Genomic DNA, 15,104 nt, shown 5'->3' on the forward strand with positions numbered 1-15,104 from the left:
GTGAATCTGATTCCTGTGAGTGTGGCGTTGATGATCTGGTGTGTGTTCTCTATTTGTGTGTTTTTAATTATTACAAATGTATCATCTACGTATCTGACCCAGAGTTTGGGTTGAATTTGCGGTAAGACTGTTTGTTCTAATCTTTGCATTACAGCTTCTGCTATGAGTCCAGAGATGGGTGAGCCCATGGGTGTGCCGTTGATTTGTTCATATATTTGGTTGTTGAATGTGAGGCACAGGTCCAGTAGTTTCAGTATGCCATCTTTGTTGATAGGTTCAACGCCCTGTTGTCTGTTCTGTATATCCAGCAGGTTGGCTATTGTTTCTCTGGCTAGGGTTTTGTCAATAGAGGTGAACAGATATACAGGAAAGCCACACACAGACCAAGTCCTGAACTACAAAAGCAACCACCCCAACACACAAAAGAAGTTGCATCAAGACGCTATTCAAAAGGGCGACAACACACTGCAGTACACCAGAACTGCAAAAAGAGGAAGAACACCTATACAATGTATTCGCCAAAAACGGATACCCGCGCAATTTCATCAACAGATGCCTAAGGGAAAGACAACGGAACACTACCATACATCAAGAGCATTTCCGAACTGACAGCCAGACTACTGCGACCACTAGGACTCATAACAGCACACAAACCAACAGCCACACTCAGACAACAACTCACCAGAATGAAGGACCCGATACCCAGCATGAGCAAAACCAATGTAGTGTACAAAATCCCATGCAAGGACTGCACAAAACACTACATAGGACAAACAGGAAGACAGCTAATGATCCGCATCCATGAACACCAACTAGCCACGAAATGACATGACCAGCTACCCTCAGTAGCCACACACACAGATGACATGCAACATGAGTTCGACTGGGACAACACTACTATTATAGGACAAGCCAAAGAGAAAACAGCCAGGGAATTCCTAGAGGCATGGCACTCATCCACAGATTCAATCGATAAGCACATCGACCTGGACCCAATATACCGACCACTGCAGCGGACAGCTGGAACTGACAACCGGAAGCGGCAGATATAAATCACGAAATGCCGGAGGAAACATCACAGAAGCGCTTCACAGGAGGCTCCCAAGCACTGAGGATGTCACCTAGACAGGTGACGAAATGTCTGCAATACATGAAGAGTACTTGAAATCGGCGGTAAAGCATTTTGGAACAGTGATCTTCAAAAGCACCAAATTATTTCAATTAACAAAACTTACCAGTTGTCTACTGAAGTTCTGTACACACTGCTCAAATTGTTCATCTTTTGTCTCATCAGCCTTGCCCAGTTTCTGAAGGACCTGCAAGTGAGAAAAATAAAAATCAGCATGACCAACATGCAAGCACAATCTGGACAGGAGAGTATCCATGTTTGGAGATACAGATATACATAAGTCAGAACAGAGAATAATATGAACACAAGAAACAGGAGGCATAAGCCATTAGGAGCCTTCAATAATATCAGAGTTCATTAGATTGTAGTAGTCACTCCATTTTCTTGTCAGCCCCCCCAATAATCTTAACAGCTGTGATCAAATATTAGGTTGTAAGTTTGCTCACTGAGCTGGAAGATTTGTTCTCAGAAGTTTCGTCACCATGCTAAATAACATGGTCAGTGAGCCTCTGTTGAAGCACTGGCGTCCTGTCCCACTTGCTATGTGCGTATCTTCGTCTGTTGTGGTGGGTGATATCACTTCCAGTTCTTTTTCTGAGGGGTTGGGTCCAAATTGATGGGCCTGTTGGAGCTACAGTTTGAATGCCAGGCCTCTAGGAATTTCCATGGGTGTCTTTGTTTAGCCTGTTCCAGGATGAATGTATTGTCCCAGTCGAACTGGTGCCCCTCGTTGTCGAAGGATACTAATGATAGTTGGTCATGTCTTTTGGTGCTTGTATATCCTGGTGGCTAGTCTCCTGCCAGCCTGTCTGATGGTAAAAACAAGGACTGCAGATGCTGGAAACCAGAGTTCTTTAAACCAGCAGAGTTCGGAACCGAACAGGACAAACAGTACAGACTACAGATTCAAGAACACCAGCAATGGTTCTCCTTCAAGATCCTTCACTCCACACTTGCAGCAATGTGCCTGCACCTAACCTCTCTACAGTCAGCCCTGCCTCAGCTGAGGGCCACACATACTCAGAATTGCAAAGGACCCCTTCTGTACTACATTCTCAGGAGAATTCATATTTTACTCTATTCCTGAAGGGCTTTTGCCCAAAACGTCGATTTTCCTACTCCTTAGATGCTGCCTGACCTGCTGTGCTTTTCCAGCACCACTCTAATCTAGAGTCTGTCTGATGTACTGTTTGTTGCAATCCTTGCAGGGTATTTGGTATATGATATCCCTAGAGGCCTGGCAGTGAAACCGGAACTCCATCAACAAACATCAATTTTGGACCCCATTTACCAACCTCTCAGAAAAAGAACCGGGAGTGATAACACCGACCACAACAGACCAAGACAGATAGAAAGCAGGACAGTATACCAGCACTTCAACTGAGGCTCACTGATGTTACGAGCATGGGGATGAGAACAAATCTTCCAGCTCAGTGAGCAAATTTACAAGTAGAGGATGTAGTGCTGGAAAAGCACAGCCAGTCAGGCAGAATGCAAGCAGTAGGAGAATAGACGTTGAACATAAGCTCTTCATCAGGTAAGCAACTCTGAACCACAACCTGAGCAAAAATCTTCACAAAAAACAGTGACGGGAAATTTAAGTCCAACTTGGCCTCCGCTGCTCTCTAGCAAAGACTAAAATGACCTTCAGCAGAAATTCATTACCAGCTGAAATGGACATCTGATGTTGAAACTGGGCCCCCTTCATTGTATATTTTCCCATGACAGGATGTGTCTCAGCATCTACAATGTCAAGTCACCTCAGAATTGTAGATTGTAAGACTCAGGATGAGAACTTTGGCCTATCTGCCCATCACATTCACTCTGCCATTCAGTTAGATCATAGATAACCTGATAATCTCCAACTACTTTCCTGCCCTTTGTTTAACTTTTAACTTCTTTACTGATTAAAAGTCTGCTTCTCTCAGTCACGAATATACTCAATTACCCAAGCCTTAACAGCCTTCTGCAGTAAAAAATTCTGAGATTCACCACCCTCAACCAAAAGGCCTTAAATGAGCAGCTCCTTAACCAAACTATGCCTGCTGGTCCTAGACTCAGAGAAACAGCCTTTCCACATTTACCCTGTCAAGCCTCCTCAGAATCTTGCATCTTTCAATACAAATCACCTTTCATTCTCCTAAACTCCAATAAGTACAAGCCTCAGCTACACAACCTCATTAGAAAAGTCCTCCGTACCCAGGATCAATCTAGTGAACCTTCACGAGACTGTCTCCAATGCCAATAGATCTTTCCTTAGATCAGGAAAACAATTGTTCAGTGCCTCAACTGTGGTCTCATACTTCAACAGGAGCAACTCATTCTTCAAAATAGTCCCAATCTTTTCAACTATTCACCATATTCCATAAATGTGTTCCCAACAGGAGAACGTGTAAACATACATGTGAACGTTATAAATACTTTGTAATTTCATAACTACTTGGAGCTGGAAAGCCTAAGTGACCGAAATGATGATATACAGAGGAACCACGATTATCTGAACGAGATGGGCGGGCACTATTTTGTTTGTATAATTGATTATTCGGTTAATTGATTTCCTCTGGGGCTCGGAGTTTTCTGTGAAGTCTGCTCCCCGCTCAGGAGACTAGGCAGCAGCACACTGCGCGCAAGCCCCCACCCCACGCAGCCGGACTGTACCCTACAGTCAGACTGCTGCTGCCTTTATAGGGTAAATCTCCAAATAATACACACAAACCTTTTCACTTTGACAGGTTTCATCTTTGCCCTGAACAGGTCAATGTTGGAGATATTTTCTGGGGAAGGGTTGGTGGTGGTGGTGGTGGAAGAAGAGGGGAGAGGAGGGTGTTAAGGGTACACACAGGGCTGTTGTGAAGGGGGGGGGAAAAAAAGAGGGGGAGAGAGGGAGTGGATTCTGGGAAGATGTTTTCATTGGTAGGAGAGACTAGGACAGAGGTCACAGCCTTGGGTAAAGGGAAGATGGGGGAATAAGGGGAAAGAGAAACTTAAGCCATAGGGTGGAAAATCTATGGAATTTATTGCTACAGAAGGCTGTGGAAGCCAGGTCAATGAATATATTTAAGGTGGAGATGGGTTCCTGAGTATCCAGGGTTGCAGGAAGAAAGCAGGAGAATGGGGTGAAGAAATTTATCAGCCATGATTCAATGGCAGAGCTGAGAATGTGTATGGGGTATAAGCAGGCAGGTTCAGCTGAGCATGACTCAGATCAGATAAGAACTTACAGTTAACAATAGAGTACTGGAGGCAAGGGTAATGGGTTACCAGTGGAAAAACATTATGTAGAACCATTTATCAAGATGAGGTAGCATTCAATATGTGACGTCTTTTAACAAGGAGAAAAGTATTCATTATGTGAAGCCAGTTAACAAGGTTAAGAACATTCATTTTTTAACAGCAGATGGCTTAATCTTTACTGTTGATGCTCACTGATTGTAACAGTCACGTAATCTTAATGTATTTTGCCTTATCTGGATGCTGCATCCTGTAAAATGACTACATAGTTCATTGAGAAACTGCTGTTCCAAAGAGGATTGTGAACTCATGTCCTTGTGTACATGGGGGATTTACCCCCGCACCCCATCTTTCAAAACTCTAGCTTTATACCTGATAGAGTCCTCAAACTTTCCTCATACATTAAGCTTTTCAGTCCTGGGATCATTCTCGTGAACCTCCTCTGAACACACTCTAGGATCAGTACATCCTTCCTGAGATATGGGGCTCAAAACTGTGCACAATACTCCAAATGTGGTCTGACCAGAATCTCAGGAGTACATCCCTACTTTTATATTCAAGTCCCCTCAATATAAATACCATTATTGCATTTGTCTTCTTAACTAATGAGTCATCCTGCAAGTTTTCCTTGAGAGAATCCTGGAGTAGAACCCCCAAGTCTCTGTGCTTCTGAATTTGGCATCCTTCCTGAGATATGGGGCTCAAAACTGTGCACAATACTCCAAATGTGGTCTGACCAGAATCTCAGGAGTACATCCCTACTTTTATATTCAAGTCCCCTCAATATAAATGCCATTATTGCATTTGTCTTAAGTAATGAGTCGTCCTGCAAGTTTTCCTTGAGAGAACCCTGGAGTAGAACCCCCAAGTCTCTGTGCTTCTGAATTTGGTCTCCATTTAGAAAATAGTCCATTCTTCTATTCTTCTGACTAAAGCGCATGCCCTTACATTTTCCCCCACAGTCTTCCAACTACCACTTTTATGTCCACTCTGCTAATCTAAATTCTTCTGCGGCCTATCCACTCCACCCTCTCCTCTCTGACCTATCACCTTCATCCCCTTCCCCACTTACCCATTGTACTCTATGCTACTTTCTCCCCACCCCCACCCTCCTCTAGCTTATCTCTCCACGCTTCAGGCTCACTGCCTTTATTCCTGATGAAGTGCTTTTGCCCGAAACATCGATTTCGAAGCTCCTTGGATGCTGCCTGAACTGCTGTGCTCTTCCAGCACCACTAATTCAGAATCTGGTTTCCAGCATCTGCAGTCATTGTTTTTACTATTTTTAGTAGCCAACCAAGACTTTTAACACAACTGAAGTGTGACTCAACTTCCAAGGCATTTTACCCCAATACAGTCAAATCACTTAAAAACATTTTCTCAAATCAGCATAGTACAGGTGAACTATCTCCAAATCTTTCCAATTCAGACATTTCCCTCCTTGGGTAATAATTCTGACAGGCCTGGCAGTTAGTCCATTTGGACGGAAATTCACAAATAAGTCAGCAAGGTGAACACATTTATAATTACATTAGATTAGATTACATTACAGTGTGAAAACAGGCCCTTCGGCCCAACAAGTCCACACCGACCTGCCGAAGCACAACCCACCCCTACATTTACCCCTTACCTAACACTACGGGTAATTTAGCACGGCCAATTCACCTGACCTGCGCATCTTTTGGATTGTGGGAGGAAACCGGAGCACCCGGAGGAAACCCACGCAGACACGGGGAGAACGTGCAAACTCCACACAGTCAGTCGCCTGAGGTGGGAATTGAACCCGGGTCTCCGGTGCTGTGAGGCAGCAGTGCTAACCACTGTGCCACTGTGCCGCCCAATGCATACAGAAAATTTGGAAGGTGTGGTGATGGGACATTTCAATGAACTGTGCCGTGTATCTTGGAGATGGGCTTTATTTGGGAAGTTGGCACGACTTGAGATTCTCACTCTGATTATGTGAATGCTGCGAGGAGGTTTACAGAGCTGGATATATAATCGCCTTGCACTTTTCTAATCTGTGCTCAATACATTTTTTTTTAAAATCAATCTGTTCAGACATGTTACTTTTGTGCAGGTGGAACTTGAATTCAGGTCTTCTGGCTCCGAGAAAGGGAGACTACCACTGCACAACAAGAAATCTTCTGCTGCCAGTGGGTGGGTGTGGTCCAAATCAAACAAGTTGCTTTTTCCTCAATGATGTCAAGCTTGTGTTGTTACAGCTGCACCGTCCAGGAAAGGTATAGACTATTCCCCACATACTGACTTGCACCTTTTTATTGGAGGATAGGTTTTAGGAAATCAGGAGGACAGTTAATTGCACAGAATTCCTAGCTTCTGACCTGTTCTTCTACTTAATATTTATGTCGCTGAACCGGTTCAGATTCTGATTAAATGGTAAACTCAGGATGTTCATAGTGGGGAACTCAGCGATGGTGTTACTGAATGTCAAGAGTTAATGGGTCGATTCATGCCACACATCGACTTAAGTCAAGGTATCTTCCTGTTGTTTTGCATTCCGATGTGGATTCCATCAGTATCCAAGTCGTCGTGAATGTTGTTGAATGTTGACTTTGCTTCCTTCAGGTATGTGAAGCAGCTAAAGCCAGTCAGGCCTAGGAAACTTCCAGTGATGTTCTGCAGCTGAGACGGCACTAACAATTCCTTGCTTCTTTTCCCCCTCCATCTTTCTTCCCCTTCCCCTTCCCCACCAAGCTCCACCCAATTTGCATTGATAAACTTCACTGGAGCTCCTGGATGCGATTCTCACCCAATTGCATACTTGATGTCAAGCAGTCACCTCACTTCAGGATTTTTAGCTCTGGATGGTTAAACCAAGCCCAAAATCAGATTAGGAATCAAGTGGCTATGACAGAATCCAAATAGATTAGTGATTATGTTTTTTAAAAAAAAATTCACTCATGGGACCCAGTCATTGCTGGCCAGCCAGCATTTAAGTGTGACAGATAATATTGTTGATGATCCCCTCATCACTAACAGTTCGGGTAGACAGACAGGTGCTAGCTGGCAAAGTTGAATTTGTTGTGCTTTTTGTGCAAAGGATATAATTGGGCAACTTTTCATATTGGCATTTGCCTGAGCATTTTAATCGCGCTGGAACACAAGTCCCCTGTATTACTGCCATCGATTAAAAGGCACGTGGATATGTACATGAAGATTACTTCGAAGAATTATAGGGAAAATGCTGAGTGGGAATAATTCAACACTTGGCACACATTTGACAGGTCTAGCATTTTGCGCTAGAATCTATGACCCATATACATAGAATACACAAACTCATCGCCAGTACATGCACACTACAGATCTCACTTCATGGCTCAGATTGATAAAAACCAGATTTAAGACTGTGCTGATACAATATGCAAAACTGAAAAACAGCACTGTTCAAGATTAAAACAGTTGAACCAGCAATTAGGGAGGTGGTGAGTTTGTTAAAATTCAATTTCTTTCAGACCACTGATGGCATAACCTTTACTCACTCCAAAATTCCCTGTGTTGTTGAAGGTGGTAGCCCAATGGTGTTATTGCGAGACTATTAATCCAGAGAGTAGAGCAAGGGCAGAATGCCAGATGGTGGAATTTAAATTAACTTTAAAAAATCTGATATTAAGGATCTAATGACAACCATGAAACTGTTGACATTTGTTGGAAAAACCCACGCCTTTCATTATTGCCTTTTAGGCAAGGAAACTGCCATCCTTGCTTGGTGTGGCCTAGGTTTGACTCTAGGCCCACAGCAATGCAGCTGTCTTACCTGTCAGGTAAAAACAATGACTGCAGATGCTGGAAACCAGATTCTGGATTAGTGCTGCTGGAAGAGCACAGCAGTTCAGGCAGCATCCGAGGAGCAGTAAAATCAATGTCTTACCTGTCCTCTGGGCAATCAGGGATAGTCAATAAATGCTGGCCTAGACTGTATTATAAAAACCCTAGCCATTGGAGAGAGCACCTGACCACATTTGGGGGACGGGGGGTTAAAAGATTATCTGGCCCTATTTCAAAGACAGGAATGTTCGCCCATTCTCTTTCCAATATTTATCCTCAACCAGCATCAAACATTCAGGTCACTATAAAATTCCTGTTTTATACAACTTAAAAAGGGCATTTAACAATACTTTCAAGTACAGTAGTCAATCCACTAGCACCTCAAGACATAGCCTGAAAAGGTATTGTGTAATACAATTAGTTATATACTGTAGTATAGAAGGGACTCCATTTACATATACAAGTGAAAACAGGCTCAAGGGGAGACCTCCAAACTATACACGTGATTCAGTTTAAAAAAAGATCTGTTTCACACAATCAAAACTTTACATAAAGGTTAGTTTGAGACAGTTAAATCTGCAGCTAGCTGGATTCAGGTCTCTGCAGCAAATCTGTTTTCTCAGTTAGTCAGATCTCTTGTCTTCTGATTATTGAACGTGTCACAAGGGATGACCCTTGGATCTCAGAATTGCAGAAGTGCACCTCTCTGTACAAAAATATAGTGACATAATGAAAATAATAGATTAAGTATGCAGCCTGAGCCACAGAACCCAACTGTGCCCACAGCTCAAGAGCCAGTTGCATTTCAGATAGCAAACAATCTCAGTCTAGTGATTCAATAAAAACACTAGCTAGCTCAGAATGAAACTTTTGAAAATAATCTTTTCATTCTCAACCTTAAAGCACAAGAGTGTTAAGATGACTAGGTAAATTAGACAAATGGCAGAATTTCTTCCCTGAAGCACATTAGTGAACCGGATGAATGTTAACAGCAATTCATAGACACGATTGACAAGACTGCTTTAGTCAGAGGCTCACTGAAGAGGTTACCTCGGATGGTGACGAAACGTCTGAAAATGAACCTTCCAGCTCAGTGAGCAAACCTACATCCAGAAGAGTGCTTAAATTAAACTTAATAATGGAATTCAACATTATCTGGCATGTGAGATTTTAAGTCTCAAGATTACTTGTCCAGTATCAGTACCACTATGACACACTTCGTGTTGGACTAACCAACAATCCCAGAGGCCGAATTGCCCATTCAGCAAATCAGGGCATCCTTCGCTACATCGATGACTAGGAGCGCATTGTGGTGGCCATACAAAGTGGTTGAACAGTTCATCAACTTCACTAACATCTTCCACCCCGCCTCAAGTTCACCTGGACCATCTTAGATACCTGCCTCCCCTTCGAGCTCTCAATCTTGATTTCCAGCAACCGACTCAACACGGACACCTACTACAAACCCACCTTCTCCCTCCCTGCTTCCTGTAAAAATGCTATCCCTCATTCCCAATTCCTGTACCTCTGCCACATCTGCTCCTGGGAGCATCAATTCCACCATAGAACATCCCAGATAGCCTCCTTCAAAGTCCGCAATTTCCCCTCCCACATGATCGACAATGCCTTCCAGCACATCTCATCCATTTCCCTCATCTCTGCCCCTGAATCCCACCCTCTGGATACATCGTAGCATCCTCCACTATTTCTGCCTACAAACATCCCCACCACCAGGGATACAGTTCCCTCCCCACCGCTATCTACATTTCAGAGAGACCATTCCCTCAGCAGCTCCTTTTTAGGTCCACGCCACCCACCAAACTACTCTCCACTGCCGGCATCTTCCCCTGCTACTGCAAGTGCAAAACCTGCGCTTACACCTCCCACCTTACCTCTGGCCAAGGCCGCAAAGGATCGTTCAACATTTGACAGACATTTACCTGCACTTCTACACACGTCATCTGTGTCTATTTCTCCCAATGTGGTCTTCTCTACACTGGTGAGACAGGACACCAGTGTGTAAAACATTTAAGAGAACAGCTCTGGGATACATGCACAAAACCACATCACCTTAAGAGAACAGCTCTGGGATACATGCACAAAACCACATCACCCTGCAGTCAAACTCTCCCCACCACCCCCCTTCCCACACTCCACTAAGGCCATGCAAGTCCTGAGCTGCCTCCACCACCACTTGATGCCTGGAGGAAGAACATGCTTTCTGCCTTGGGACCCTCTAGCCACACAGGAGGAATGTGGATTTCACCAGTTTCCTCATCTCCACTTCCCCCAAAACGGAAGGCTCACCAGGGGAGGGCAGCAGTTGCCAAAACCATGACACCATGCCGGTTCAGGGCAGGAAAAAGACTCGTAGGGCCATGGACATAGGGGTTTCTAGTTTAGGGTGGGGGGGGGGGGGGGGGAGGGAAGAGGGGAGATAGGCTGTTCTGTGGCTGAAAACAGGACTCTGGGATGGTACGTTGCCCCTCAGGTGCCTAGGTCAGGGATGTCACCAATTGGCTGCAGAGCATTCTAAAAGGGTGAGCGGCCTGTTGTCTTGATGCATATAGACACCAACAATAAGTAAAAAACAAGATGAGGTCCTGAAAGAAGTCAGGGAGCTAGGAGAGAAGTCAAAGAGGAGGACCTCAAAAGGTAGTGATCTCTGGATTACGACCAGTGCCTCGTGCAAACCAGCAGAAATGAAAAAATAGGCAGGATGAACACGTGGCTTGAGAAATGGTGTAGGAGGGAGGGATTCAGATTTGTTGGACATTGGGACCGGTTCTGGGGAAGGTGGGACTATTACAAAATGGACGGTCTACATCTTAACCAATCTGGAACCAATGTCCTCAGGGGAGTTTTTGCTACTGCGGATGGGGAGTTTTTAAACTAATGTAGCAGGGAGCTGGGAACCAGAAGGGAAGACAAGTAGACAGTGAGGTGGAAACTGGAGACTGTAAGAATCATGAAGATAGCATAAGGGGAAGAGTCGGGAGAGAGCGAATGAACGCAAAAGAACTGGTGGCCTGAAGTGCATCTACACTAATGCAAGGAGCATAGTGTGTAGATGAACTTAGGGCTTGGATTGATGCCTGAGTGTATGACATTATTGCAATCACAGACACTTGGTTGAAGGAAGGGCATGATTGGAAACTGAATGTTTCAGGATATAGACACTTTAGACAGGACAGAGAGGGAAGTAAAATAAAAAAAGGGGGGGGTGCATGGAGTTGCATTGCTGGCCAGGGATGATAGTACAGCTGTGCTATAGAAAGACACTATGGAGGGCATGGGTAGTAAGGCATTATGGGTGGAGCAGAGAACGAAGGTGCAGTTACATTGTTGAGGCTGTATTACAGGCCTCCCAACAGTGAGCGTGGGGTAGAAGAACAAATATGTAAACAGATTATGAAAAGATGTAGAGGCAACAGGGTAGTGGTGATGGGAGATTTTAATTTACCCAACATTCACTGGGATACACTTAGCGTCAGAGATCTGGATGGGGTAGAATTTCCAAGCAGCGCCCAGGAGAGTTTTCTAGCACAATGTCAATAGTCTGACGAGGGGAGAGGCCATAGTGGACCTGGTATTGGGGAATGAGCCAGGCCAGGTGGTAGAAGTTGCGGTGGGGGATTTCTTTGGCAACAGTGACCACAGTTCTGTAAGTCTTAGAATACTCTTAGACAAAGATGAGAGTGGTCCTAAGGGAAGAGTACTAAACTGGGCCAAGGCCAGTTGTAATCAAAATTAGGCAGGAACTGGGAAATGTGGATCGGACACAGCTATTTGAAGGCAAGTGCACATTTGACATGTGGGATGCTTTCAAAGATAGGTTAAAGATAGTGCAATAGGCATGTCCCATTGAAGGGAAAGGATAGGAAAGGCAAGATTCTTGAACAGAATAGGCCCTGGAGGAATATCCGAAGAGTAGGACCAGTCTTAAATGAGAAATCAAGCAGGCTAAAAGGGATCATGAAATAGTTTTAGCAAGTAGAATTAAGGAGAATCTCAAAGCATTTTATTCTTATATAAGAAGCAAGCAGATAACTAGAGAAAGGATTGGTCCACTAAAGGATAATGAAGGAAGGCGGTGTGTCAAGCCTGAGAGAATGGGTGAGAATCTGAATGATTACTTTGCATCAGTGTTCACTGAGATGAACATGATGAATCTTGAGTCAGAGATAGAAGTTTGATTAGTCTGGATCACGTTGACATAAGTAGGGAAGATGTGTTGGGTAGGCTAGGTTATTAAGGTGGACAAATCCCCAAGACCGGATGGGATCTATCCCAGATTGCTGAGGGAGGCGATAGAGGAAATAGCTGGGGCCCTGACAGAATTCTTTGTGACATCCTTAAATACAGGTGAGGTGGAGGAGGACTGGAAGGTTGCTCATGTTGCCCCCCTGTACAAGGATAGTAGAGATATTCTGGGTAACTACAGACCAGTGAGCCTGACATCGGTGGTGGGGAAGTTGCTGGAGAAGGTACTGAGGGATAGGATCTATTTATATTCAGGAAAGAATGGGCTTATCAGTGATAGACAACATGGTTTGTGCAGGGAAGATTGTGCCTTACCAACTTAGAGTTCTTTGAGGAAGCGACCAAGTTGATAGATGAAGGAAGGGCTGTAGATGTCATGCACATGGACCTAAGAAAGGCATTTGATAAGGTTCTGCATGGTAAACTAAGAGAAAGTGAAGTCACATGGTGCACAAGGTGTTCTAGCTAGGTGAATAAAAAAAACTGATTGAGCAACAGGAGACAGTAGTTGAAGGGAATTTCTTGAAATGGAGAAAGGTGACCAGTGGTGTTCCACAGGGATCAGTGCTGGGGCCACTGTTGTTTGTGATATACATAAATAATCTGGAAAAAGGCACTGTTGGTATGGATCAGCAAGTTTGTAGATGACACAAAGATTGGTGGAGTAGCAGAAAGCAATAAGGGACTGTCAAGGACACAGGCGAATATAGATAGACTCGAGAGTTGGGTGAAAGGTGGCAGATGGAGTTAAATCCAGACAAATGTGAGGTAATGCATTTAAGCAAGTCTAATTCTGGAGCAAATTATACTGTAAAAAGGAAGAACTTGGGAAAAGTTGATGGGCAGAGAGATCTGGGAGTGCAGGTCCATTGGACCCTGAAGGTTGCTGCACAGGTGGATAGAGAGTGGTCAAGAAGGCATTTACTATGCTTGCCTTCACTGGATCGGGTATTGAGTACAAGATCTGGCAGGACACGTTAAAATTGTACAAGACATTGGTTCTGCTGCATTTAGAATACTGTGTACAGTTCTGGTCGCCACATTACCAAAAGGATGTGGACGCTTTAGAGAGGGTGCAGAAAAGGTTTACGAGGATGTTGCCTGGTGCTAGCTATGAAGAAAGGTTGAGTAGGTTAGGTTTGTTTTCATTAGAAAAAAGGAGATTGCGGGGGGACCTGATTGAGGTTTACAAAATCATGAAGGGTATCGACAGGATGGATAGAGATCAGCTTTTTCCCCAGGGTGAAGGATTCAATAACGAGAGGTCACACTTTCAAGGTGAGAGGTGAAAAGTTAAAAGGGGATACACGGCAAGTACTTCAGTGGGTGGTGGGCATCTGGAACGCATTGCCAGCAAAGTGGTAGAGGCAGGCACGGTAGATTCATTTAAGAGGAGTCTAGACAGATGCACGAGTAGGTGGGGAGCAGAGAAATACAGATGCTTAGGAATTGACCGACAAGTTTGGACAGTACATTTGGATCGACTCAGGCTTGGAGGGCCGAACGGCCTGTTCCTGGGCTGTAAGTTTTCTTTTTTCTTTGTTCTTATCTCAAATTTGGTAGAGTGTGCAAATTAATAGTTGTGTATCATTCAATGAAGACACTGAATTGGAAAACACTCTCTGCAATGACCTCAGCTACTAGCCAAATGTTGAGATTATTTGAAGAATGTGTATTTTAAGAGTTGCAGCATCTTTGCAGCCAGACATCTATCCATCAGGCCAAAATAATTCCTTCAAACTGTCAGAGAAGGGATTAAGGAATTTGTACATTCAAAATGATTTCACCCCCAAAGTCTGATTCCTCCAATCATCATCTCTGCAGCTGATCTAATTAATTCCAGTAATACTGCCAGTGATCACCAAGTTCAGTCAGAACTGGAATTAGTGACAATTTAGCTAAGAGCATCAACTGCTCATTTCCAAACAGTACTGTCTACTGCAAGGATATGGGCAAAGGAGAGGGAGATAGAAAAATCAGGAAACTTCATGATTTCTGACCCAACTGGAGGGTTAAGCATGGTGGGGAGGAAAGAGTTAAATGTATTTTTCACCATTGCCGGCTAACAGTTGAGAACTAGAAATCATCTTTTTCAATTTACTTTTATGGGCCACAATGTCTTACCTTTGAAAAAGTGGTGAGCTGTCTTCTTGAACTGCTACAATCTAATGAAGCTACTCTAACAATGATATGGTTAGATTGGAGTTTCAAATTTTTATGCATGCCAAATCTTAATGGCTTGTAATTTGAAGTGGACTTGATCACATTATTGTAATGCCTCACTGAGGTAGCATGCTGGAAATCAAGCCGTGCCTTGTCAAAGAAATTTGCAATTTCATACAAGTATACAAAATTCCTCAGCTTACCGGTCTTTTAGGCCCAGGGTGACAAATTACAGACCAGGCTTCTGTACTGATGATTATTTATTACAAATAGATTTTAGCTACAAGAAAACATTTCAACCCCATTGACGCAAGTTACATTCTAACATTTAAACTCCCCTATACAGAAAAGTCATACGTCATAGGCAAAGGGAAAGGCTATGAAGATAATTCAATGTTCCTTGTCTACACAATTCACTATAATGATCCTTTTGGCTTGTCAGGTCCTGTTGCTTCTTAATCATCCTTCTATATGAACTTCCAGTGGTTTGTACAAGGCAAGGGACAACTGGTTCACAACTGAAATCACAGGA

The 15,104-nt window shown here is 43.8% G+C and overlaps 1 protein-coding gene across 5 annotated transcripts in view; it reads right to left on the minus strand.

Moving 5' to 3' along the window:
* Window positions 1–15,104, minus strand: part of LOC122551801 (myc box-dependent-interacting protein 1-like) — a 156,329-nt gene that overhangs the window by 90,744 nt on the left and 50,481 nt on the right. For all 5 annotated transcript variants that reach the window (XM_043694269.1, XM_043694271.1, XM_043694270.1 and 2 more), the window contains exon 2: window positions 1,236–1,316. In XM_043694269.1, coding sequence (XP_043550204.1) covers window positions 1,236–1,316 — 81 coding nt within the window. The remainder of the gene's footprint in view (window positions 1–1,235; window positions 1,317–15,104) is intronic.

This window comes from Chiloscyllium plagiosum, chromosome 7 (assembly GCF_004010195.1).
Source record: "Chiloscyllium plagiosum isolate BGI_BamShark_2017 chromosome 7, ASM401019v2, whole genome shotgun sequence".
Lineage (NCBI taxonomy): Eukaryota > Metazoa > Chordata > Chondrichthyes > Orectolobiformes > Hemiscylliidae > Chiloscyllium > Chiloscyllium plagiosum.